We start from the raw sequence: 26,048 nt of genomic DNA, 5'->3' as shown, positions 1-26,048 counted from the left end.
TTTTAAAGTGAAATCTTGTGGGAAAAGCCCCCCCCACATGAAAACAGATAAAAATGGAGTTGTGGCGGAGGTCAGACGGACAGCTCAGTACTTCCTTCCCAACGCGCCCGAGGCTCAGGAGATAGTAAAGGCTTTGAAAAACCACTGTGCTGCAACAGCTGATGAAGCCAGTCCAGTCCTCTTGCAAGTACCCCCCTCCCCCAAATAGCTTTCTGAAAGAAATTAGAGTTCATGAAAGCTGATTTCGGCCTCATCACCCCTTAGTTTCCTCTGGAAACCTGCGTCTTATCCCATTAAAAACCTCGACAGAAAGGTTGAAAAAACAGTCGTTGGCAGCAAACGACTCTGAGATCTCAATCAACAATATACCATCTTGTTGAGATGAGCATTGGGTGTTGTATGTAAGCAATGAATCACCGGAATCCACCCCCAAAACCAAGAGCACACTGTACACATTGTATGTCAGCCAATTTGACAATAAATTATATTTTAAAAAATTAAAAAAATAAAAATAAAAAAAACCCCAAACCCCAATACACCTTCTCCTCTGGGGCTGCTTTACTATGTTTTTACCCATAGTTACCCTAATATCTTCTTCTTGATACTCTATTATTCCTCCACTACATTAAAAAATTTCTTTAAAAAATTTTTTTTAATGTTTATTTATTTCTGAGACAGAGAGAGACAGAGCATGAGTGGGGGAGGGGCAGAGAGAGAGGGAGACACAGAATCAGAAGCAGGCTCCAGGCTCTGAGCCGTTAGCACAGAGCCTGACGTGCAGCTTGAACTCACAGAACACAAGATCGTGACCTGAGCCGAAGTCGGACGCTCAAGCGACTGAGCCACCCAGGCACCCCCACATTAAAAAATTTCTAAACAATTATTTTGTTCCTCCAGATTATAGGTTTAACACTGGGACCATCTACTAAGAGAATGCCATTTTCTTAGTTGGGAATTAAATGTGCTCGTTTCTAAGGGAGAAAGATGTACTAGGGGAAGGGGAGAAAATAAGGAATGTAAGGCTTGTCTAAAATGGTCTAAACACCATTTTAGATGGATGGGTCTTAGGGAAATATTATTTTGATTGGACTTAGTAGAGTTGATTCCTAGTCTGTTTGTCACTGCTGATTCCCCAACAGGTTTCTCTCTACCTCACAGGGTGACCAACTATCCTGGTTTGCCCCAGACTTGCCTAGTTTTAGCCCTGGAAGTATTGGTTTAGCAGACAGGGATGGCTGGTTACCTCATTCCTATATACCACAGGACTACTGTCCAATGTGAGGCAAGAGAAAGATAAGATAATTCAGAACATTTCAGTTTATCTGAAAGAAATCCAAAGAAGGTGATGACGATGATGATGATTCTGTCCTCTTTATTTTATCCCTATATTAAGTGGTCTGTGGTTATGATATGAGAACAGTTTACATACAACAAACACATCTTAAAAAGACACTTGTGGGCCACCTGGTTAAGTGTCCAACTCTGGCTCAGGTCATGATCTTGTGGTTTGTGGTTTGGATCCCTGCATTGGGCTCTGTGCTGATGGCTCAGAGCCTGGAGCCTGCTTTGGATTCTGTGTCTCCCTCTCTCTCTGCCCTTCCTCTGATCACACTCTGTCTCTCTTTCTCTCAAAATCAACTAAACATTAAAAAAAAAAAGGGCCTTTCACTTAAATGCTTAGGGATACTATATAAATGTTGATACTAATAACCTTTTGAAAAATAAGTTATAATTATAGTATTGGAAATCAACCAAGTATTAGCCCCAAAGAATTCAACATATGGGAACATTTACATATGGAAAGTGAATTTTGTTTAATATTATGATTCTAAGTATATTTACATATGTTCATTTTCCCAAATGTTTGCATTTTTTATATCTTACCTATAACAGAAACTTGAAGTAACTCAATTTTATTCTTAAGGCCTGCAGCTTTCAGATTGTCATATGCACCTAGTAACTGTGAGTCACTGACATCAGCACCCACATAATATACATCCTATGAGGAAAGAAATTCATATTTTAAGTATAAATAAGACTATCAGACATTTTACATAGTTAAGAAAACCTACTTGCTTTTTCTCAAATAAATGAAAATGAATTTAATAGATTTCTTAATTCAGGTTAAAACAAATTTGTAGTATTTCTTTAAAATGATATTCAATAGTAAAAAATTAGAAGTTTTTGTTAATTTTTAGAAACTATTAGTATATTTTCCAGTAACAAATGCCTAAAGAATTTGGGGATTATCATAATCTGTCATGACTAGTTATTGAAATTGCTCACATTTTCCTAAATTCCCTAAAATACAATTTCCTAAATAGTTGTTTAAGAAATGAAACAGTGATTTAATTAACCCTTCATAATCCATTTTGACAATAGTACATAGCAACTCATGTAGTCAAAACTAATACTCCTGAATAGACAATCTACTTCTAAATAACTGGTCAGTGAAAATACATATAATGATTAAAGTAAACATACTGCTTGATTTACCAAACGTGAGTACTTACGGGCCATTCTTTAGCAGCTTCCAAAAGTATTGTTCCGAGTCCACACATTGGATCTAAAACAAATGCACCAGCCTGCAGACAGAAACACTGATTTGTTATTATTCAGTCTATCATAATGTATATTATAAAAGAAACCTAAAACTTGAGGAATCAACATTTCAAGAGCAGAGATTCCTTTTTACACTTTATTAGGAATTTCAGGTGGTCAAAGCCACAAGATAGGTGTATGCTCCACATGTATGAAGATTAGGAAGGTCACTGGTGTGGCCAAAGCACAGTGAGTGAGATGGAAAATGTGGTGTTCACATTAGAGATAGGCTATTCCGTCAAGATGCACTGGGTTATGGGGCGCCCGGGTGGCTCAGTCGTTTAAGCGTTCCGACTTCAGCTCAGATCATGATCTTGCGGTCTGTAGGTTTCAGCCCTGTGTCAGGCTCTGTGCAGAAGGCTCAGAGACTGGAGCCTGATTCGGATTCTGTGTCTCTCTCTCTCTCTGCCCCTGCCCCACTCACATTCTGTCTCTCTCTCTCAAAAATAAATAAATAAATATATATATAAAAAAAAAGATGGACTGGGTTATGCTGCATGTAGTAACAATCCCCAAATCTCAGAGGTTGAAAACAACACATAGCTAATGCTACATCTCCACAGAAGGACATCTGGGGCTTCTGGAAGCCAAACTCATGAAGTGGTCACCATCCAGAGCACTGCCATCAGAGGGGAAAAAGAAGCATGACAAATCGTGTACTTTCCTAAAGGTGCCATCTAGAAATGAGACACATTACTTCCACCAACATTTAACTGGCTAAAGCATGTCAGTCACATGACACACGCAGTTTGAAGGGGCGAAGAAAGTGTAATCCTACTTGTGCCTGGGAAAACAGGAAATTTGGAGAAAAAACTAATTTTTCCCGTTCTGGGGGAGGGATGTCTCATTACATCACATCTTGTAGGTACCGTAAGGATTCTGGTTGCCTTCTGAAGAATGGGAAACGACTGGAAGGATCTGAGCAGAGGAGTAACAGGACATTACACTTCAAAGGGCTCACTCTGGCTGCTCTGCTGAGAATGGACCAGAGAAGGGTAAGAGTGTTAAAAGGGAGGCTAGTTAGGGGACACCGGCAAGAGATGATGGTGACTTGAATTAAGATTGGTATTGGTACAAGTGATGAGAAGTGGTTACATTCTAGATATATTTTAAAGGTGGAGCCAATGGGATGGACTGGATGTGGAATGTTAAAGAATGACAATAGTTGGAAATGACTAAAGGTTTTGACCTGAGCAACGGGAAGAATGGACTTCCCTGTTACTGAGATGGGAAGAGATGGGGAGGAGAAGCTTTGAAGGAGACGGGAGTACGGTTCTGGACAGGTTAAATTTTGAGACGCCTCTTAGAGCAAGTATGGATGTCAAGTGATTTGTTGAACATATGGGTCTGGAGTTCAGGGGAGAGGTTCAGGCTACAGACATGAAGTTGGGAACACTCAGTGTTAGTCATAAACGATATTTAAAGCATCAGAACTGCATGAGTCATCGAGAATGTGAGAGAAGTTAAAAAAGAAAAGTCTATGGGTTGGACCCTGGTGATCTCCTAAGTATAGATGTTGGTAGATGAAGATTCAGCCTTGCATACTGACAGCAGCACATACTGATGTAGGAGGAGAACCAGAGCGGTGTTCCAAAAAAAGTGGAGAAACATGTTTCAACAAGGAGAGTGATGACAGTATCAAAGTGCTAACAGGTAAGTGCGATGAGCAGTGTCAGTGGCGTGTTGGTGATGACAGCCTGACGGAAGCGGGCACAGGAGACAGGGGACGGGAGGAAGTGGCGACACCAAATATGGACAACTATTTTTAAGAGTTTTTCTGTAAGGGGAAGCAGAGAAGGAGCATGTGGGTTCAGGAAAGGGCTATTTTCTTAAATTACAAGATACTAAATCAAGTATATGTGCTGATGGGCATGCGCAGCAGAGAGAAAGTCCTCGAGTGGGCACGAGGCGATGGAGTCCGGTCCCCAAGCACTGGAGTGAAACAAGGACAGCTCCCTTGTTGTGATGGCGGTGAGGCAAAGCATGTGGGTGCAGGTTCCAGCATGCTGGTAGATTCGGTGAGGAGAACCCGCTGACGTTCTCTGCTGATTCCAGTATTTAAGTCAAATAAGGAGCAGGAGAGTGAAAAGCGTGGGCAAGGAAATGACTGTCATGGTAGAACGGAGAATCCAAGCCATGAAGCAGCGATGAGGACGGGTGAGGAGCGATGGAGGGTGGTGAGGGCAAATGACTAACCCCCTGCGGGGGCTAAGGAACTGTGTGGCAGGGCGCCAGAGGAGCTGAACGGGAAGGAGGAAGGGGCTAAGAGCAGGGTTCTTGAAATTGAGATTCAGCCTCTGGGCACGATGAGGTACAGGATCTGAGCAGGGCAGATCGTCAGAGGTAGGGAAGCCAAGACACTAAAGGGTCAGGTTACAGAGCGGATTCTGACATCATAAAGAACTATGACAGGCATAGTGGCCTATACTCTGTTAGAAATGATAGAAGAGAGGTTTGCCTACGACTGGGATAACTTCCCGGCACGTGCTTCAAAGGCACAGAGAGGTTCTGGGCAGAAGAGCAGAGAGGCTCAAGCTGACACCTACCACCTCCAGGCCCTTGGTCCCTTGATAGGTCTATAGAGGAAGCAGAGCCCTCAATGGACAGCCAGGTTTCGGTCAGAGCCAGAGGACACCTAATGGAAAGAAACACAATGTCCTTCAGGAGAGGGAAAGCTCCAGCAGGAAATTCTAAGGAGAGTATCCTACGGATGCCCCCACGAAGGGGCGGCAAGTAGAAAGAATTTAGTTAAAATTTAGTCAAAAATAACAATGGTATGAGAACTAATTTTTATGAAGATCTTGATATGTGTCAAACACTGTGCTCTTCCTCTCTCCAACATGGTCCTCGCTGAATGAGGTAACCTGACCTTAGTATCTATAAATGTCTTTACGTTATCATAGGACCTTGTCTTGCTGTGACATTTGGGTACACAGGCAGAAACAGACAAGTATTTCTGTATGCTTATATTAATAACTAAAACTTACAGAACTTGGTTTCCCTTATTAGGATTTTTTTTTTGTTTTATTTATTTATTTAGAGAGAGAAAGCACAAGTGGGGAAGGGGCAGCGAGAGAGAGGGAATCCCAAGCAGGCTCTACACTGCCAGCTCAGAGCCTGATGTGGGGCTTAAACCCACAAACCACGAGATCATGACCTGAGCTGAAATCAAGAGTTGGACGCTTAATTGACTGAGCCACCCAGGGGCCCCTTCCTTTTGAGGATATGTAGGAAGGAGAACAGTGTGTGGTAAACATGAAAAATATCTAACATGCTCATGTTTAGATGTCAGTGCTAATAGCATTGGCTTACCCAAGGTTGAACTGTCTACGCACTGCTCTGGGTACCATGCTCCCTAGAGGGGACTGGATCAAGGCTGAGTACTGGGATCGTTTACACTGTGGGTCTTTACTAAACTCCTCCAAAACAACTGTGCTGTGCTACTTCTTACATGCTTTAACATTCCGATGCTGGTGGTCACATTTAGAGAAACATTCCTTACTCTCGGTTCTGGCAAGGCAAACTGACAGTAAGGGAAAATTTTAACAAGCATCATCTTTGGATATATTTAATTTACTTTTCTACTTTTCGGACAAATGGATGTTTATATCAAGATAAAGGTAACATTTCAAATTTGTACGTGGTTATATAAATTTATATTTATATAATACACACACACACGCGCACACACACACACACACACACATATATATACATGTTGTTATATAAACTGTGGTGAGATCACTGGCGTTTTGGTAACTCTCTCCTTAGACTAAAAGAGATTTGGACTAAAGATTAAAATCAAATAACAAAGAAAATCATGGATTCTGGGAACATGATAATCTTAAAGCAGCTTTTTTCTTTTCTCTCACCTCCAAGCTCTTTACTTCCCCTGAGCCCAAGTGATACTCAGACCTGGAGGCAACTAATGCCAAGAGAAGCCCTGGGCTTGGTTTGGGTCCTGGAAGAAGGAACTCCATGGGGCCTCTTTGCCAAGGCTGGATGGGGGATTAGAGACGAGCACTGGAGCCCAGACGGGGAAGTCACTGCAACCGGGGAGAATCCGGTCTTCAGAGATCTACAGATGTGCCGGGAGACCAGTGAACAGAAAAGTGTTCACCTAGAAAAAGTTTTCAGCACGGCTGACAGATTCTCCTTCCACTGCCAAGCCTGGTAGTGCCACAGATCCACTTGCCTTGTAGCACTTTTAGGATTTTAGCCATTTCAAATATTTTAGTAACCACAATTGACCCCCAGTGAGCCAAAAAAAAAAAAAAAAAAAAAAAAAAAAAAAGGTAAATCTAAAGGGTAGGGGTCCACCAGTAGTGAGAGAGTAAACGGGCAGAACAATCTGAACATACATCTAATGAAACAGAACTCCTGGAGGAGACAGGAAGTATCTGAAGAAAAGAGGTAAGGGCTTCTGGAGATATTCAGATGTAGTATACACACAACTTTTCAAAGCTAAAAAACAATGATTTCTAAGCTAAAACATTCCAATGAATAAAGGAGAACATGATTCTATGACTCCTGTTATAGCCTGGAAGATAACATTCAAGAATAAGTCAAAACGTAGACTCAAACTACGGAAAGACGGAAACCATGTTCTGGAGAGAGGATAGGCAACTTGGGAGACTAGCTCCAGGAGGCTTAACGTGTTTATAATTTCGGAAGCAGGAAAAGAAAGTAGTTTAAGGTAAAAGCCACTAAAGCAAAACAGCCGGGACAATAATAATTAAATAATGAAAGAAAGAGTGCCTGAGCCAGAGAAATAGTAACAATAACTTTTGCAATTATTACAGTTACTACTGGCAGAGCAGCAGCGAATACTTAAACACCTCCTATATGTCACACACTATTCTAACCATTTAATCCATGCTAATTCACTTAATCCTCACATGATCCTAGGAGGTTGTTATTTTCATCTCGCAAATGAGAAACTGAGGCACGCAGATGTTAAATATAAATATCTTGCCCAAAGTTTTCTAGGAAGTGGTGTAACCAGAATTAGAACTCAGCTTGGGCTGAATAGAAAACACACATATGTAAGTATATCCTGCTAATATTCCCAAACTTTGGAGGATTAAAGAGAAAAGTCTTACAAGCCCCTAAGCAGCTCTAAAGGAAAAGGAAATCCTACTGGCACATAGCGCTCACCTGGAACACAGGAAACTAAATGACAAGGGGACAGCGTCTACAGACCTCTGAGGGCAGGGGACTGACACAACTCTTAAAGCCAGCCGAGATGGGTCTGTACCCCAGGACGAAAAACAAATTTGAGGCTGTATAGGAATTTCTGACTATGTATTACTTGGACACCACACTTGAAGAAATTGCCTAAGAAAAGACTTTGACCAAGTGACAAATAAACCAGAGCAGAGACCTCAAACAGGGAAGAACAGTGGGGAGGAATGTTACACCTTGGAACACGTCTTTGCTTATACGAAAAAGTGTGTGTATGTGTGCACAGTGATACCTTAATGACTAAGGACAGGCTGTGTAATGTAAGTGCTAAATAAGAACTTTTGAAACACAAGGGGTGTATTGCAAGGGAAATTCTTACACGTGATAAATAATTTACTACAATCTAGTAGTTGGGGGCTGATAGTGGAAGGGTGCAAAAACGTTTCAAAGGTCTCATTGTAGGGAGGAGTAAAGGGGGGTCAGGAGAAGAGAAGAAAAGCACTCAAGAGGCCTCATACTGTGCTAGGGAAGAGGGTAAGCTTAGAGTATTTGGGTGGTAAAAACAGTGTCCTGACACAGGAAAGAGTTGATATCTTGTTTTAAAGCAACAGCAGAGTCCCACGTGTCTAATTAAGAGAGCTGGCAACCTGAACCATTAGTGGAACAGAACAATAAAGTATAATTTCCAACCTCAAGGAGAGCAATGAAGTGATTATCAAGTAACTTGATCAAACCAGTAAAAACAAACAGTGTCAGAAGTTGTAAACAGAGTAAAATAGGAGGAACACAATCAAGTGTGTGTCATAAACACTGAATTCCCTCCCTGGAGGACAGGGACCATCGAATGGGATAAAAACAGAGCTGGGTATTCATATAAAAAACAAAACAAAAAACAAACAAACAAATAAAAAAACATACTGAAAGCAAAGCTGAAAATCAAGCAACGGCAAAGAAATGCAGCAAATGCAAAGAAAAATAAAGGACTAAAAAACCATTAATAAGACACAATGAAATTTAAGTTTAAACTCACTAATCAAGATAAAGAGAACTTTATGTGACAATGAAAAGGCACCATTCCTGATGAAACAGTAAGTCATAAATGTGCATATACCAAACTAGACCACACCTGACGACTAGCAAAAATGCAAATACGGTAACATGATGAGATTTTGAAATACCACTTTCAGAATTGTGCAGATAGTAAAACATTAATATAGCAGACATTTGTTGACTAAAAAATAAAATTACTTTCTTATGTCCACAGAACATTCACAAAAATTATCAAGATCTTGGTCACAGAGAAAAACTTAAATTTTAAGAAGTGGAGGATTTACAGACCACATGATTGTGCCATGAAAGATTAGAAATCATAAAAACGCAGCTATCTTTGGACTCAGCATTTTCATAGCCAGAACACTCTCAGAAGTTCAACGATATATAAAAATATCGCTGTAGCAGTTCAGAAGTGTAATGGCAAGAGAAAGAGAAGGGTAGAAGAAAAAGAGAAATGAAAAGAAGGGAAAAACAAACAAGCAACCAAGATGCCCATCAATCAGTTGATTACGGAAAGGACCTTGCTATCGTAAGATGAAAACACTTCCTCACCTGAATTTCAGCCAGAGAGGCCAGTGCCCATGCTATGGTAGACCTCAGGCCTGCTGTCTTGATGTAAGCTCGGCTGGCCAAAGGAATCCTACAAAGAAAAGAACCTGATGACGTACCCAACATTACTGTATGTTAAAGAAAAGTGTGATATAAACAAACTGATTAACCTGTCGTATCTGTGACCTCCTCTTTATATATTCATCTAACATACACTAAGTTCCCCTAAGTTACAGAATATTTTAACCTTATGACAAAAATCCCTTTTTTCATTGGCACCTCGTCTGACCAGCCGGTGTGGTATTTCAGAAAGGTACATTTGTAAGACACCTGAAATTTAAACTCTTAGGTATTTAACTTAGAAAAATCTAATCACATATGAGGGAAGTATTTCTCAAGTGTTAATATACTTCCCTGTCTTCCCATGTGGAATAGACCTTTTCTTGCTGGAGTCATCAAGAGGAACACACTGTGATAGAGGTGCGGTATGGGAAGTAGGGCTGAATGGATGCTAACCCTTGAAATCTGTTTTCTAGAAAAAAATCCCTTTTGTAAGTTTGCTTTTTGCTCATTTGCATCTTTTCTCAAAAGATGAAATGAAGCATGACATTGCTTTGTCTAAAATAATTTATGGAATGAAGGGCTGACGCAGACATCTCCCAGATGAGTTCGCTGGCCTCCATTATGTACCACTGCATACTTTATCCTTTGCTTCATTACTGCTACTATCAATGTTTCCAGATTTGATGGAGGTTTTCAAAATATTATTTCTATCTTTCCAATGTAATGAAACAGCAAGCTTGATAAAAGCTATTACAATAACCTTAAGCATTCTTTTTTTACATCCTGCTTTGGGCTTACAGATGTATAATGTGAGCTTAGGGAAAATGGGGTATTCCTATAGAATTTTTATAATCTTTGAAAATATTCCATGCCTAGAATCTAGAAAAAGGGTATCTAAATCACATTATACTACGTAAACAGGGATGTGCATACAAAATGTTTTTCATTAAGATGCCAACAATACCTACATGCTTCCAAGGAACTGGAAATCACTGTTTTCATCCAACTAGCTCTCTCTTCCTAAAGCATCTAGAAAAATACCTGTTATGTAAGTGTTCAACAGATATTTTGAAATAAGGAAATGAATCATTTGCATTTATTATTATATAGTACCCTGCAAGATTAGAGAGATACCTGAAGTAGATTTAAAAAACTGGAAATAGGGGTGCCTGGGTGGCTCAGCTGGTTAAGCATCTGACTTTGCTCAGGTCACGATCTGACAGTTCATGAGTTCGAGCCCCACATCGGGCTCTGTGCTGACAGCTCGGAGCCTGGAGCCTGCTTCAGATTCTGTGTCTCCCTCTCTCTCTGCCCCTCCCCCGCTCACACTGTCTCTCTGTCTCTCTCTCTCTCTCAAAAATAAACATTAAAAAAATAATTAAAAAATAAAAATAAAAGTTGGAAATACTCTCCCACGATAAAAGAATAATGGCAATAAAATTTGTAGAATGTGTAAACGTGAATTTTAAGAAATGTGCTGTATTTCCTATTTTAATAAAAATTCCAGATGCCAACAGACTAAGGGCCTGTGAAAATCATTTAATAATAGAAATAATTGGATATAATTTTTCAGTACGAATCATGTAATCAGTGCATGATTATAATCAAATCTTTTAGAGCTCTAACTGGCCAGATTAAATCATATGCGTTATGTACTAAAAAAACACTTTACTGGCTCAAGTAGAGAACTCCGATGCTTTGTCCTTAGCCTCGCTCTGTTACATCGATGTCTTATACTATAAATAAGAGCATAAAATTCTTACTTTCACAAACTCTAAGGGACAAACCAGAAGCTTACAGAACAGTATCTACCTGAACACAGGGATTCCCACCACAGAGTAAATGTCATTTAGATGTATGAAGATCTGAAAGAACAAATAGAGAAGTTAGAACAGAACAGGAAATGCATTACCAAATGCACTGACAATTTGAAAACTTCTATTCTGAAGCTGTATATAATCTAAATTTTATCTTTTATTTTACTTTTAATTTTTTAAATAATCTATATTAAAAAAATTCTAAGGCCTTGTTTAAATATATGGAAAAATGTCCATATGTAAATAAATAAAATGTAATAAATAAATAAATGTAAAAAATAAATAAATAAAAAATAAAATAAATAAAAAATGTCCAAATATATATATATATTTATTTTATTTTATTTTATTTTATTTTATTTTATTTTTAAATTTTTTTATTTTTTCATTCATTCTAAGAAAGAGAGCACAAGTCGGGGACGGGCAGAGAGAAAGAGGGAGAGAGAATCCCAAGCAGGCTCTGCATTGCCAATGCAGAGCCTGATGTGGGGCTCAAACTCACAAACTGTGAGATCGTGACCTGAGCCGAAGTCAGATCCTTAACCAACTGAGCCACCCAGGTGCCCCACTATAATATTTTTTCTTGGGCAGAGGCAAAGTAAATTTTCAGTACATTCCATAGGAAGATTCTGAGGATAGTTCATTATACGAGGTATTATATATGGAGAATCATGTTCTGAAGACATCTTGGGTTCTTTCCTCCCTGGGGTTCTCTGAATTATGACTGGGTCAGACTTTTCAGCATTTGGGGTTAGAGAAGACTTTCTAACCTTAATTCTTCCCACCTTAATTTTAACTTCAAATTGAGAGTTGAGGTCACACAGGATCATCATAGGCTACACATATTTCCAGGGTAACAAAATTTTCTTCAGGCCAAAGATATTATAGCAAGGGTAATGTTTTCTCTCTCCGTTATCCATGGGTGAGTTTCTTTCTCTCCATTACCCTTCTTCTGTTAGGCCACAAAGAGGATTTAAATGTCTCAAGTTATAATTAGTAGCCCAATTAAATTTTAAAAGTTAGAATCTTACTTTTGTATAGTTTGATGAAGTTTATGGAATATTCTAACTTCGTTGTTTGATCGCAAGAGCATTTGATCCCTGATACTTTCACCCTAAAGTTATTTTTACTCTATAGTTTAATCAGAATTACTCCAATATTGACAAATTTTTATTACATACCGAATGATCTGGAATGGACTCCAGTTAGTCCATTAAATCCTTGATCAGCAAAGTAAACTTTCCAATGTTTTGCATTATTCATTTTAGCAAAAGTATTTATTAGGATTCTTTTCTATTTAAAATTGATTCTAAAGATAAGATATATAAAAATATTAGTGTTTTCTCAATATTCTCAAAATATTGAGAATAGCTTCTCCCACTATAATTTTTCTATTAATTTTATCAAATAAAATCTGTTAAGATTTGATTCTTCTGTTAATTTTGTTCACAAATTTTACTGGGTGATTTTACTGTTGTCAATTTTGCTCTGTGTTATTTCTACCAATAATAGCTATTATTAATTACATTAAATACTGATAGGAATTAAATTAGCTATATTTATTTAGGAGCTAAAACTATGAGGAAACTAATCCTCAGACAGTGAGATGGGGCCAAGGGGAAATGGGGAGACTGAAACTGGCAAAGCACAAGATAAGGGAACTGGAGAGGGGAACTGGGAGGAGGACCCCCTCATGTTACAACATTCTTGGGGTCAAAATATTTTTCATGACAGTAATGAAGGACATACACCAGGCATTACTTTGTAAAAGTGAAAATACCAAATAGAAACATTAAAAAATGAAATAACACAAAATGTTCTAATATGGCCAGCTATTATTCTATTTAAAGCTATATAAGAATATTTATGAATCAATGAATTATGAAAAGGACTAAACCACCTGTCAAATTTATCAGATGGCTTTCAAAAAAGTGAAGAATATTTTCTATGGCTAGCATTGGTTTGCCCATATAAGTGTTTTACTTTGTTCCAATGAAAAACAGTGAAACCTAATTAAATTAATTTTGAAAATAGAGAAAAAAAAGAAAAACATAATCCCAGAATCCTAACAAAGCCATATTAACATACTATTGAATTTTGAGTGGGCATTTTTGTTTTCTATTCATTTTCCTTTTTTTTTAACATTAGCTAGATAGATTTATTTATTTATTTATTTATTTATAGAATTTTCTATTTTAGAGATTTGTTACATATTCTAGTGATTGTAGAGGTCATCTCTAAAATTCAACTGTGGCAAAATAATTCCACCCCCAAACATCTTATTTGGATAAGACATTTTTACAGTGAAAAATACTAGGAAAATTATCTGCACTACTCCACTATTAAAGAGAAAAGAGACTGCTGGATCCATGCAGACATGCTTTTTAAAAACTCTGAAGCAAAACTGAAAAGTACAATAAGGATAGCTGACGTGGTCTTTAAACAATTAGGTTATAGGCACAGAGGATAAAATGAACATTCAGTACCTCTAAATTTGGATTCCTCAAATCTGCTTTCCATCCAAACTGTTTCATAAGAGCAATTCCAGTTATTCTTCCTACCTCCTGGAAAAGCAGAAAGTTACAGAAAGGAGCACTAAAACTGAAAATTTTATGTTTAAATGTAAGCAAAAACTAAGAGAGCATGCAGAAAAATCAGGTCAGACTATTTGATGGTAACTTAGGGCTGCAATATAAGAATATGACACTAAAGCATTTTCTGTTCAAGGCAAACAGGCTGCATTTGACCTCTTCAACCCCCCAAAATATCTTATGGCACTGATGCTTCCTCATGTGTAATCTGTCTTCTTGTAACTTGAGAGAGCTGAAATAACCAGATCGTGAGTCGATAAAAATGGTCATTGTGGGTTTTAGCAAACAAATGCAAAGTGAAAGATGAACTATTTTAGCAACTACAATCCTATATGTTTACAAATTACCAGAACAGTAGCATTAGACTCAAACTTTAGGGTTTATCTGATTTTAAGGCTGGTGAAAGGACTCAGACCTTTGCCCCCTGACATCACCGAACTTTGTAAGGGCCGAGTAATAAAGCGTTTTGAAGGAAACCGTGGTATTCGCTCCCACGGAGACCTCGAGTGTCTTGTGCATTTGTGTATTTGCAGTCTGGGTCCTGGTGACAATCACGCACACAAGGCAGAGCGCAGAGCAGCCATTTAATAAACACAGGACTGAACTGAAGAGAAAACCCAAAAGGTTAGGACAATAACACAGGATTTCCAAACGTCAAGAATACCTATGAGTTTAAGGGAAACTTTGAGTGAGAAAGGAAAAAACGGAGGTGATTACATGGAATGGCATACTATTACTCTTAAAGCATCTGAGGTGAAGTTAAAAAGGCAAATGCATTTTTAGAGGCGCCTGGGTGGCTCAGTCGGTTAAGTGTCTGACTCGTGATCTCGGCTCAGGTCACGACTTCACCTTCTGGGAGCTTGAACGCTGCACTGGGTTCTGTGTTGGCAGCGTAGAGCCTGCTTAGCATTCTCCCTGTCTCTCTCTCTCTGCCCCTTTCCCGTGCTCTCAAAATAAATAAATAAACATTACAAATTAAAAAAAAAAAAGAATGCATTTTTTAAAGAGATTTAATTACATGACATTAGGCCTAGTGATGTGCCTCGGCCTACTTAACTGTTCCGTGAAAGGCTGTCATCTCATTTTAAAGCTAAGGAGTAGTTAATTCTTTGAGAAAATGGAACCCCACCTTGGGAGGTAAGTGTACCTGTGCAGTAAAGGTCTTTGCAATAGCTCCACTGCAGCGACAGGAAACTCTGAACGTCAAGTCCTTCTGGTTTTTGGCATCAGCTGCTTTTACTACATCGTTCTGAAATTCTTCTTGAGATTTTTCTCTTTCAGTGAAAAAATCTCCTTGCTCCTGTGTTTCTTCTTCCGTTTGCTTTTCCAGCAGGCATTCCCCACTCTCTTGTAACTCTTGCGATTGTTCTGTTTTTAATTTCTTAGCATTGATGATGTCATTTTCCTCCACTTTTCTTTTTGGCGGGTTAGCAGCTCTTTGAAAAAGTTTGTCCTTTTTTGCATCAAGTTCAAGAAGATTTTTCCAAGTTGAGATGGCATTCAACCAACTTTCTGGATCATCATTTATAAGTCTCTGTATCTCACTTAATATTTTTCCTAAATAAGTAAGATGTCAGTTAATCCTCTATCGAAGCTTTAAAGACAGTCTATTACATCCATCACCCCCAAATTCCATTACCTTTATTTCTTTAAAATCAGTTTTATTAAACTGCTACATGAATAGTGAATTCACCTTCACCTGGAGTTTATATAATTTAACATAAAAATATTGTGCAGGATAAAGTTCATTCTTTATTTTTAAACAAAGTTTATTATTTTGAGAGAGAACAAGTCAGCGCGTGAGGGGGGAGGGGCAGAGAGAGAGGCGGGGAGAGAGAGAATCACAAGCAGACTCCACACCAGCAGCACAGAGCCCAGCACTGGCAGCACAGAGCCCGACGTGGGGCTCCAAATCACAAACTGTGAGATCATGACCTGAGCCGAAACCAAGAGTCGGATGCTTAACCGACCAAGCCACCCAGGCGGCACTAAAGTTCATTCTTATATTTCATAATTAATATCAAATTATTTTAAAATCCTATAGAATTATCATGTATTTTAGCAAGATCATTTGTCTTATGATAATATATATCTATATCTTCAATATAAGCATAGGCCTAGAGTATGTATTGATCTTTGAAATAATGCAGATCTTGCCTATAAAAACTAAGTTAAAAAACAGAATAAATTGCACAACAAAGCTTTGAAACAAGAGCAAATGAATCTTGAGACTATCTTAAACCATACACTACTAGCATACATCATAAAATGAGTTTTCATAAAGCAACACTTCAGATACACAACCCATTCATAAGTTAGGGACTGTCAGCATGCGCAACACAATGTAATCTTTTTTCGATGAAGAAGGGTCATCGAGATGACCCAACAATAATTACAGTGTTCTCTAAAGATGAGAATGTAGAATGTTGGGATGAAATTATATCGACCCCATGGTATAACACCTTAGGATTTGCTTTAAAACCACATTTCTGCCCTGTCTTGATTTCTTGCCATTTATATCTTTACTGACACAGTTTAGTGCAGACTGTAATATTACATGATCTCTTGTGCACGATCAGCAATTAAAATGAAGTTTAAGGCAATGTTTAGTCTAGCAGTATCTGACTATTTTTGGTGCTTCTATTAAGATCCTTAAATTATTTTAGCAGCATGTGTGTAAAATTAGAGAGCGAAGAGGGAATCTCTTAACTCCCTTTAGCTGTAATGCTTTATTAATGGGCGTAAGTTTATTCAAAACTTTAAATTTAAGGTCACCCAAATAGGAAATTTTATAACATAGTATTTTTTCCAATTATATAATTCATCAGTTAAAAAGTACAAAGTGATAGTTTTGATCAACTTATTAAAACCATGCATTCCGGGTTATTATACACTTCTAAATCTAAACAGAAGCAACTGATCACATGTATCTTTAGAGAAGGTGTCTGATCATAATTAAAACAGAAGAAATGTGACTCAGAAAATAGGTAGCAGGTTGCAAAGAGACACAATTAGGTGATAATATGATTAATATGGTGATAGTATTCAGGAAATACAGAAAAATACATAATTGGTGATTCCACAGCTATGAATGAATCTTAAAAATATGAAATGGATACAAATTAATTATCAAGCAGAAAACTTTGGAGTACAATATATCATGTGGGTAAAAGCAACAGGCATATACTGTACCTTTACTTACAGAAGAAACATTAAGTGGAAACTGCTTTTTAATCAGCAAAAATAATCTTTCTGCAGATTTTAATTTTTTCAGCATATTTAAGTCAGAACAGGTGGTGAAGAAAACTTTTCCTGAAATATATTCAACCTAGAGACAGAAAAGATTAATGTAGTCCTGTGTCAGAGTAAGAATCATTTCCCTTTTCCCCTCTAAATGAATTAAAACATAGCATCTAGATTAACAATAAACAACCATTTCTGAAAGATGTACTACTTGTCAGACATGCTACTAGGCACTCAGAATACATTTTCCCCCTCATCCTTATAACAAACTTCTATGGTAGATTTTATCACCCCCATTTCTCGGATTATGAAACTGAGGCTTGGATAGGTTAAATAACCGGTATGAAGTCACACAGTGACCAAGATCATAATCTGTGCCATGTTACCATTTGTAAAGTACACTTCTAGGACAAATCAGGCGTCTAGTCCAAGGTTAACATCATCAGTAGGGATTTATTACACACCTACCTTGTGGTCTACCAGGAAACATGCAAAATAAATCCTAAAGATGAATAATAATGTAACACGTACGTATTGACATACAAATTAAAATATAATATTTACCAGAAAATAACTTGAATTAAACCCCAAATAAAAAAGTTAATATGTAAATGCATTGATAAGCTGTATGTACAATAAGTAGCACTGATTATGGAACCATCATTAGTAAAAGTCTTGGGAAAGAACTCTGCAAGATTTGAGAAGAGAGATTCTAACAGAAGAACAAAGGGCAAGACGCAGAGGTGGGAGTGACAGCCTGGCTGAAGTAAAGTGTAAGTCAGCATGGCAAAATTTGCTGTTTGCACTGATTGATAGTGTCAGGTGGATGGATGGTGTAGCTCAGACCAGCTTGATAAATGGTCGTGAAAATTTGAGTACCCCAGATGGTAATGGTCAACCATTACAGACTTTTGATGAAAGCTATGACAGCACTGAATTAGCTAGCAGAAAAAATTACTTTGGAAGAGGCATAAAGTACTGAGTGTAGAATGTGATGTCAGAGGAAGAAGGAGACTACCAAGGTAGAAATAATGAAACTTGGCTGTGGAACTGGAAAAGGGATAACAGCAAGAAATATGCATCACCAGAAAGAGGTTTTGGAGGCAAGATGGATATGTGGTAAAAGCCAGAGAAGAAAGAAAATGAAAAATGCACTAACTATAGAGTCTAGTGAGGTATGGGAAATGGATCTCAATACCAATAAGGTCCTAAAACTTTTGGAGTCAACCCAACCCTCTCAAGCTCAGGATGGATGTGGAATGCCTTAAAGTTTTCCTTTTAGCAGTGGCCATCAGCTGATTAATATGGTTCTAAGTTATCTCCTAGAACTGAGGTAATGGGGAATTTGGGGTTTCCCATGTGTTTAGGCAGCTCCCGTCCAATGGGAACTTGAACTCCAAGTGTTTTTGTACTTTTGATCTGACATGGTCTAATTAAGCTCTGGGGATGGTAATTTCTGGGGTTACCATTCTAGCTTGATGAAGAAGAATCTGCAGAGGAAGCCCTAGGTTGACACCAATTAAAGCCCAAATACTTCATTATAAGATTAACAAGTTTTGGGGATCTAATGTACAGCATGGTGATTATAGCTCATACTATATTATATAATTGAAAGCTACTAATAGATCTTAAATGTTTTTACCACAAAAAAGTAAATGGTAATTATGTGACTGGATAGGGGTGTTAGTTAATGCTCTGGTGGTAATCATTTGCAATTTATAAATGTATCAAATCAACATGTTGTACACCTTAAACTTACATAATGGTATATGTCAATTATATCTCAGTAACGCCAGAGAAACAAATAAAAATAAAAGCCCCAGCAATGCATCTGACCAAGATAGATGGAGAAAGCAGGGAATGAGAAGAATGTTTAGGAATCAATATTTAAGGTCATAAGGAAGTAACTAAAATAAGAACTTTTGGCTTCTAGAATTTACTTCTTTCTCATTACAAAGGTGATGTTTCCCATGAAGTCAAAATGAAATATATACCTCAAAATGCTTAGAACTTGAAAACAAAATTTTCAAAAGTAACTTTTATTAAAAAATTTTTTTTCAATGTTTATTCTGAGAGAGAGAGACAGACAGACAGACAGACAGAATGAGAGCAGGCAGAGAGAGAGGGAGACAGATTCTGAAGCAGGCTCCAGGCTCTGAGCTGACAGCACAGAGCCTGACATGGGGCTTGAACTCGTGAACCTCAAGACCATGACCTGGGCCGAAGTTGGCCACTTACCCAACTGAGCCAGCCAGGCTCCCCTTAAAAAGTAACTTTTAAAAAATTTAGATTTTATGTTACCTGACATAAAAATATAGCTGATATTAAAGCCATCACAAAACAAGTTAACAGACATGAAACACGTTGCCAAGATTATGGGGTAATTGAAATAAGTATTTTACTGAAGATGTATGGTTTTAAGATTCAAGTCCTATAAACAAACTAGTGCAAACATCTGGACCAGTGATTTTAATCTAAGTAGTCAGTGATCTAGATATTAATTTATAGTTATTTAACTGTACAAAGATCTTTTCTTACTTATTTGAAATATGAAGGGAAACAATTTACACAGCAAACTTCCTTTAAAAATATCATCGTTTTGGGGTGGTGGGAAGAACAAATAAAGAACATGATTGAAAATCAAGTTAATTGAGAGGGCCTAAAAGGTTTAATTTATTGGGGGAATCAAATCATAAGAATAATGTCTTCAAGCATTAAAATGCTAAATATATTCTCAAAACCAAAAGCAACATTATTTTCTTTCTTTAAAAATTAATGTAAGGCCTACATTCCTTTTACAAGTAATAAGCATGTAATCAAAAGTAGTTTACTAAATTGCTAAACAGTCACTATGAGAATCAAATAATCATATACACGAAAGCACTATAATGTTGTACCCTTTGTGAAGATGAAGTATGATATCTTAAAGCAGTGGGGAGAATGAATTTTGGTGCTTATGACTTCAAAAACTGCTGAAGCTGGTGTTAACCTTTTTCTTTGTTGCTTGTAACTGATCATATTCAATTATAATACTTAGGGGAGAAATGTGGCATTTTAGAATACTTCACCCTAATATTTGTTACTTGAAAATTTATTTATATATACAATCTGTTTTTTCCATTTGGAATGAAATCATAACGAAGTGTCTAAAACCAGCTGGTTTTATGTCTAACACTTTCGAAGATGAAATAACAGCCTTTATTAAAGTAAAAACACTTCTGTTATCAGCTAGAATATCTAAGCAGTTAGCATTTTTGCCTTTCTTTTAAAATTCAGGCATTCAAGTCTAACCCAAAAATTAAAAGTTTAAGTCTTGGCAAAATGCATAGGAAGATACGGAGATACCAAAGTTCTCCTAATTCTACAAATGCCATTTAGTTTTAGAATTAATTATACATTGCTAAGTGAAGAGCTGAGGTGGTACATGAGGTTTTTTGGTTCATTTTAGAAGAAAGGATTCAAAATATATTTTAATTAATTTTTAAAAAAGCATTCAATCTGCAAGAAATGCATAGGATATTAAAAAATATCAACCTACACAATTACTCCTTTAAATAAAATAATTATGAAATAATCCAATTATCTGGTTAGCTCTACCCCACTACCTTCTATCACCATGACCCTACTAAAAAATTAAAAATTGGTTGGCTTATTCAAGTTCAGGTCCTGGGTTAAAAGTCTTTGCTATGTGGGTTTATAAAGACCAATTAATCCATTGACAGGGCCTTTCTGGCTAGCTGGTATTAGGCACACCTCTATTATACTGAATTTTATCTTAAAAATAACTGTTCTTGCTATTATTGTTTATAATAGCAGTATTTAATACATTATACATTGTTATAGCTTAATTTTTCTTAATTTTAAAGTAATCTAGGTAAAATAAACATATGTATGTATATAAAATATTTTATACATATAAAAATACGTAATTATACAATATAAATTGAATATTTAAAAATACCCAGGAACCTATAAATAAGTTTGCCCTACCACCAAGTGGAAAAAAAATCTAATCTGACTCTGACCAAACTCTAGATACAACTTACAAGATTCCAACTGATAGGAGATAGAGAGGACAGAGAAACATGTTAAACTACACCATGGAGATGCAATTAGCAATATTTAGATCAGGGGAACTTCTAGCAGTGCTGTCCAACAACTTTCAGTGATGATGAGAATATTCCATAACCTGTGCTGTCCAATGCAGTCACCACTAGCACATACGGCTTCTGAGCACTTGAAATGTGACTAATGTGCCTAAGAAAGTGAATTTTTTTGTCATATATTTTAATTAAAATAGCCACCATACCCTATTGGACACCACAGCTCTAGACTAGGGCTCAGAAAATGAGGCCTGGTGAGCTAAGAATGGTTTTTACATTTTTAAAGGGATGTAAAAACAAACAATAACAATAAAGAACAACAAGTGATCCACATATGTGAACTACAAAGCATAAAATATTTATTTTCTGGCCTTTATTTTACACGAAGACTCCATGCACAGTGCAGAGCCCAACATGGGACTCAAACTCACACCTTGAGATCAAGAGTGGAGCCGAGATTAAGAGTCGGAAGCTTAACCGACTGAGCCACCTAGGCACCCCAATCTGGATCTTTAGAGAAAAAATTGGCCAACCCCTGCTCTAGACTATGGGATAAACAAACAACCCTGCTTCTTTAACAAATAATAAATTGCTGGTGGTGGTGGTGGGGCGGCGGGGGAGAGATGGAGGGGAAATCTACAGATTAAAAGAGACTTAAAATTTTTTTTATAACAAACGAGATTTAAAAGAATATCAATCACAATACATGGTCCTTATTTGAATCCTCATTCAAATACACAAACTTAAAAAGAAAAGTGACATTTATGAGAAAGTTGAGATTTAAACACTTACTAGATATTTGATAAGGAATTATTTTTAGATGTGATGATATTGTGGTTTATATTTTTTTTAATTTAAATTTTTTTGAGAGAGGGAGAGAGCGCGCAAGCGCGCGTACACGCATACACACACGCGCGCGCGCAAGCGCGGGAGAGAGGCACAGAGAGGGAGACATAGGATCTGAAGCAGGCTCCGCCGCGCTGTGAGCCTGAGCCACCCAGGCGCCCCTGTGGTCTATATTTTTAAAAAGAGCCATTGTATGATGTCTTCTATATTATACTATATATATTATGCTGTGCGTCCTCTCATTATAGATATACAATAGTCCCCTTATCCACAGTATAGCCTCCTGCCGTCACTGCGTTTAACCAGTCACTGCATTTAACTGCGTGGTTCCCAAGCAGATGACCCCCAACCCCACTCTGACGTAAGATCAACAGCCTAAGGCTACGTCAAGCACAATCCTCCTTCCGAAGTATCAAGTATCGTCAGAAAGTCAATAGTAGCCTAACGTCATGCGCCACGCTTCGTCTCATCATTTTGTCATCTCACATCATCACAAGAAGGGTGAGTACAGTACAAATAAGATATTTTGAGAGGGAGGGAGGGGCAGAGGGAGAGTGAGCAAGAAAACATGTTTGTTCACGTAAGTTTTATGACAGTATATTTTTATAATGTCCTATTCAGTTATTGTTAACCTCTTACTGTGCTTAATTTAAAAATTAAACTTTATTATGGGTATGTATATATAGCAAAACACAGTATATATAGGGTTGGTACTATCCATAATCTCAGGCATCCACTGGGGGTCCTGGAATATGTATCTCCCATGGATAAGGACGACTACTATATAGGCAAACATTTACAGATGAAGCGATATCTTGGCCTTGCCTCAAAATAACATGGGTGGAGCGGGAGGGGCATTAATGGAGCAGAATTCACCGTGGGATCGGTGTTGCAGCGGGTCGGTGAGCACGTGAGATTCACCACACTATTCTACTTCGTGTATGTTTGAAATTCTCCGTGATAAAAAGCTGAACAGAATACACAGGACACTTTCTCTTGCAAGCTGCATGTTGGAGGAAGCACCTGCATCAGTCCTCCAAGGAGGGAGAGTTTGCAAGTTAAAATGCAAACGACTGAGCTATGTACATTCCTACCAAAAGAAAAGTTTTGGGGGGTGGCAACTAGGGACACACATTTTCAACAAGCTCCCTGCGTGATTCTTACGTCCACTAAAACACCGATTAGAAAGGCGTGACTAATTTGTAAAAGGAAACAATCACTTCTAAATTCATTTTATAAACGCGGACTTCACAATATTACTTTTCTTGAAGCAAATCAAAGTTTCTAACACTCTTATTACTGCACGAATGGTTTTAAGTATTCCTGTGCAACTCATTCTTTGGGAACATTCATTGATCACCTACTAATTGCAAGACATTGTGCTACACGTGCTATCAATTTTTATCTCAAGGTTTGCTCTAATCCTTTAAAGTAGGTATAATCTTCTCCATTTTCTATCCAAGGAAAGTGAGGCTCAGAAATTTGAGTATTTACCCCAAATTCAAAAATCTATGAAAGGAAGATTAAAATTTGAACACGTTTTTTTGCCTCTGAGATCTACATATACTTTTTTTTTTTTAATTTTTTTTAACGTTTTTATTTATTTTTGAGACAGAGAGAGAGCATGAACAGGGGAGGGGCAGAGAGAGAGGGAGACACAGAATCTGAAACAGGCTCCAGGCTCTGAGCAGTGAGCACAGAACCCGACACGGGGCTCGAACTCACGGACCGTGAGATCATGACCTGAGCCGAAGTCGGACGCTTAGCCGACCGAGCCACCCAGGCGCCCCTACATATACTCTTTTCCACGCTGTCACAGAAATAACTTACAAGCTTCGGGGAAGTTTCCCACTATAATTTAGTGTACTAGTAAAGCACCTGGGCTTCAAAGCAATAAAGATCCAGATACAAGTCCCAGCTCCACCACAGAACATCAGTTTTCTCTTTATTTCTTCGTAAAACAGAGGGGGGAAATGACGTCTCCCATAGGATTCTTCTGTGGATTAAATCATATCATGTACATAAAAGTGTCGGACACGTTTTAAGTGCTTTATAAATGTTAGATGCTATCATTGTTCTTTCGGGATTGCTTTAACTTTGAGAGCGAACTAGAGATGACATTTCAGAAGTTATTTGTTCAGATCCCATTTCCAAGCATATCTGTCCTTAAAACAGGCACAATCAAAATATGGGAATCCCCAAATCTTGTGGTTGATTCCTCTCATTGCCAAGAAGTTTGTCCCTATAATTAATTGAACTTTTTTGCTGTGAGGAGACCCCCTCCCCTCACATCTCATTTTGTCTTTAGAGAAGATGGAGGACAAGCAGAGAAGATAATTTTGGTAATTCGACGTATTGCAGTTGGGTGAAGGCTTCTATTTTTCATACTAAGAGCTCTAAGTTAATATTAAAAAACAAAAACAAAACCAAAAAACCAGTGCAGCATGATGTAATGGAAGGAACTGGACCTGGGTACTGGCCTGCCTGGGTTAAACATGATTATATACTCATGCCTGATTTCACAGCTTGGGTTTGAATCCCAGGTCTGCCGTTTTACATGACTTGAATAATTTCTTGGACTTAACCTGTGCTTCATTTTCCTTTTCTGTTACATGTAGAGCCTACCTCACAGTGTTGTGAAAATTAAGCAGGTGAGTACAGATTGAGGACCTAAGAACATGCTTAATCAATGTGGGCAATTCTTACATTGTTGCTTTTTTAGATTAGCCGTATTCAGCGCTCTATTAAATTCTGCGACCAAAACCACAAGTGGCTGGTAATCTAATAAAGCTGATGTCCTTTTTCGTGACCCCCTCTATCCCCCATGCCCCCAACTCCCTCATTGCAGAAAATCCTTTTGTGGCTTCTAACACTATAGGGGCTGCAAGACTGACTGGTCAATTTCATTTAGTAAGCTTTCCTTTTCCAAAAACACATGATTCACACTGTCATATACAGCCCATCAAGTCAGTGGAGTCTGTTTCTATTACATCTTTTCCCTCTGCTTTCAAGAAGCCAGCTCAGCATGTTCTAGAACCTAAACTCAAGTTTAAAACCTTGTTCATGTCATTGAAATTAACACCAGCAATTGTTACTTCCCTCCAGAAGCTGGACTGCGAAGCCTCCAAGACTATTATTTTTTTAGCTACTATTTACTCGGTGTTTAAGGTGTACTTTACGCACCTTGTATCAATCCCATGGGGTAAATACCATCATTGTCAGGAAACAGACAAGTCCAGTAACAACCTGAAGGCTGTACTTGTATTTAAAGGCTGGAGAAAGGCTTCTGTGACGGGTCTAACTATTGGCACTATCAAGTACCTTCTTGTAAAGAATCTAGGAAATACCTTGCCTCAAACTCCTTCCCGCCTTAAAAAAAAATACAGGCATGAGAGATACGCGGTAATGTGGAAGGGAGAACGACTGGCGATTCTTTCCTGCAGTAATTAAAGGACGTGTCAGAACTCCGAGGCCTGGGGCTTGAGAGCTGGGGGGCTCGAGGCTCTTGCTTTCCAGAGTCTACACGGACCCTGGCGGGGAGGGAGACCCGGCGCGGACGGGGGCAGGGCCGCCCTCCTTCCCGCCCGGGCGCGCAGCGAGGCCGACTCACCTGCGTGGCCGCCAGCCGCGCCCGCACCTCCCGCATCAGGAAGGGCTCCAGGCCGCGGCCCGCGGTGCAGAAAAACCGGGCGCCCGCTGCAGGCCGCGAACCGGAATCTGTAGGAACCGCCGCCATGGCGGCTCGGGCGCGGCCCCGCCGCTCGGGGTCACGTGGCCTGGGGCGCGCGCGGCGAGTCCCGGCTCTCCCGGAGGCGGGCACTGGGGCCGCGGGGCAGGGTGGAGTCAGAGGCTAGGGTTGTCAGGGAGACCCGGGGTGACGGTGGGGGCCGGTGGGAGCCGGTGGGGCCGGTGGGGGGGCGGGGGAGCGGGTCAGCTCGGAGGGGTGGCTGTGGGGCTCCTTGGTTAACTGCTCGGAATTTCCCTGATTAGGTATTTGG

General features: G+C 38.6%; 1 protein-coding gene across 1 annotated transcript in view; it reads right to left on the bottom strand.

The window, feature by feature from the left end:
* THUMPD2 (THUMP domain containing 2) overlaps positions 1 to 25,818 on the bottom strand; it is a 35,527-nt gene extending 9,709 nt beyond the window's left edge. Inside the window, exons 1-8 of the mRNA XM_049651878.1 lie at positions 25,661 to 25,818; positions 17,051 to 17,186; positions 15,006 to 15,415; positions 13,754 to 13,831; positions 11,263 to 11,315; positions 9,391 to 9,478; positions 2,514 to 2,585; positions 1,885 to 1,999 (exon numbers count right to left, since the gene is read on the bottom strand). Coding sequence (XP_049507835.1) covers positions 1,885 to 1,999; positions 2,514 to 2,585; positions 9,391 to 9,478; positions 11,263 to 11,315; positions 13,754 to 13,831; positions 15,006 to 15,415; positions 17,051 to 17,186; positions 25,661 to 25,786 — 1,078 coding nt within the window. The 5' untranslated portion in view covers positions 25,787 to 25,818. The remainder of the gene's footprint in view (positions 1 to 1,884; positions 2,000 to 2,513; positions 2,586 to 9,390; positions 9,479 to 11,262; positions 11,316 to 13,753; positions 13,832 to 15,005; positions 15,416 to 17,050; positions 17,187 to 25,660) is intronic.
* Between the last annotated feature and the right edge of the window lie 230 nt (positions 25,819 to 26,048).

Source organism: Panthera uncia, assembly GCF_023721935.1.
Source record: "Panthera uncia isolate 11264 chromosome A3 unlocalized genomic scaffold, Puncia_PCG_1.0 HiC_scaffold_12, whole genome shotgun sequence".
Lineage (NCBI taxonomy): Eukaryota > Metazoa > Chordata > Mammalia > Carnivora > Felidae > Panthera > Panthera uncia.
The sequence above is the reverse complement of the archived record's forward strand: the minus strand, read 5'-3'. Positions and strand labels throughout refer to the sequence as shown.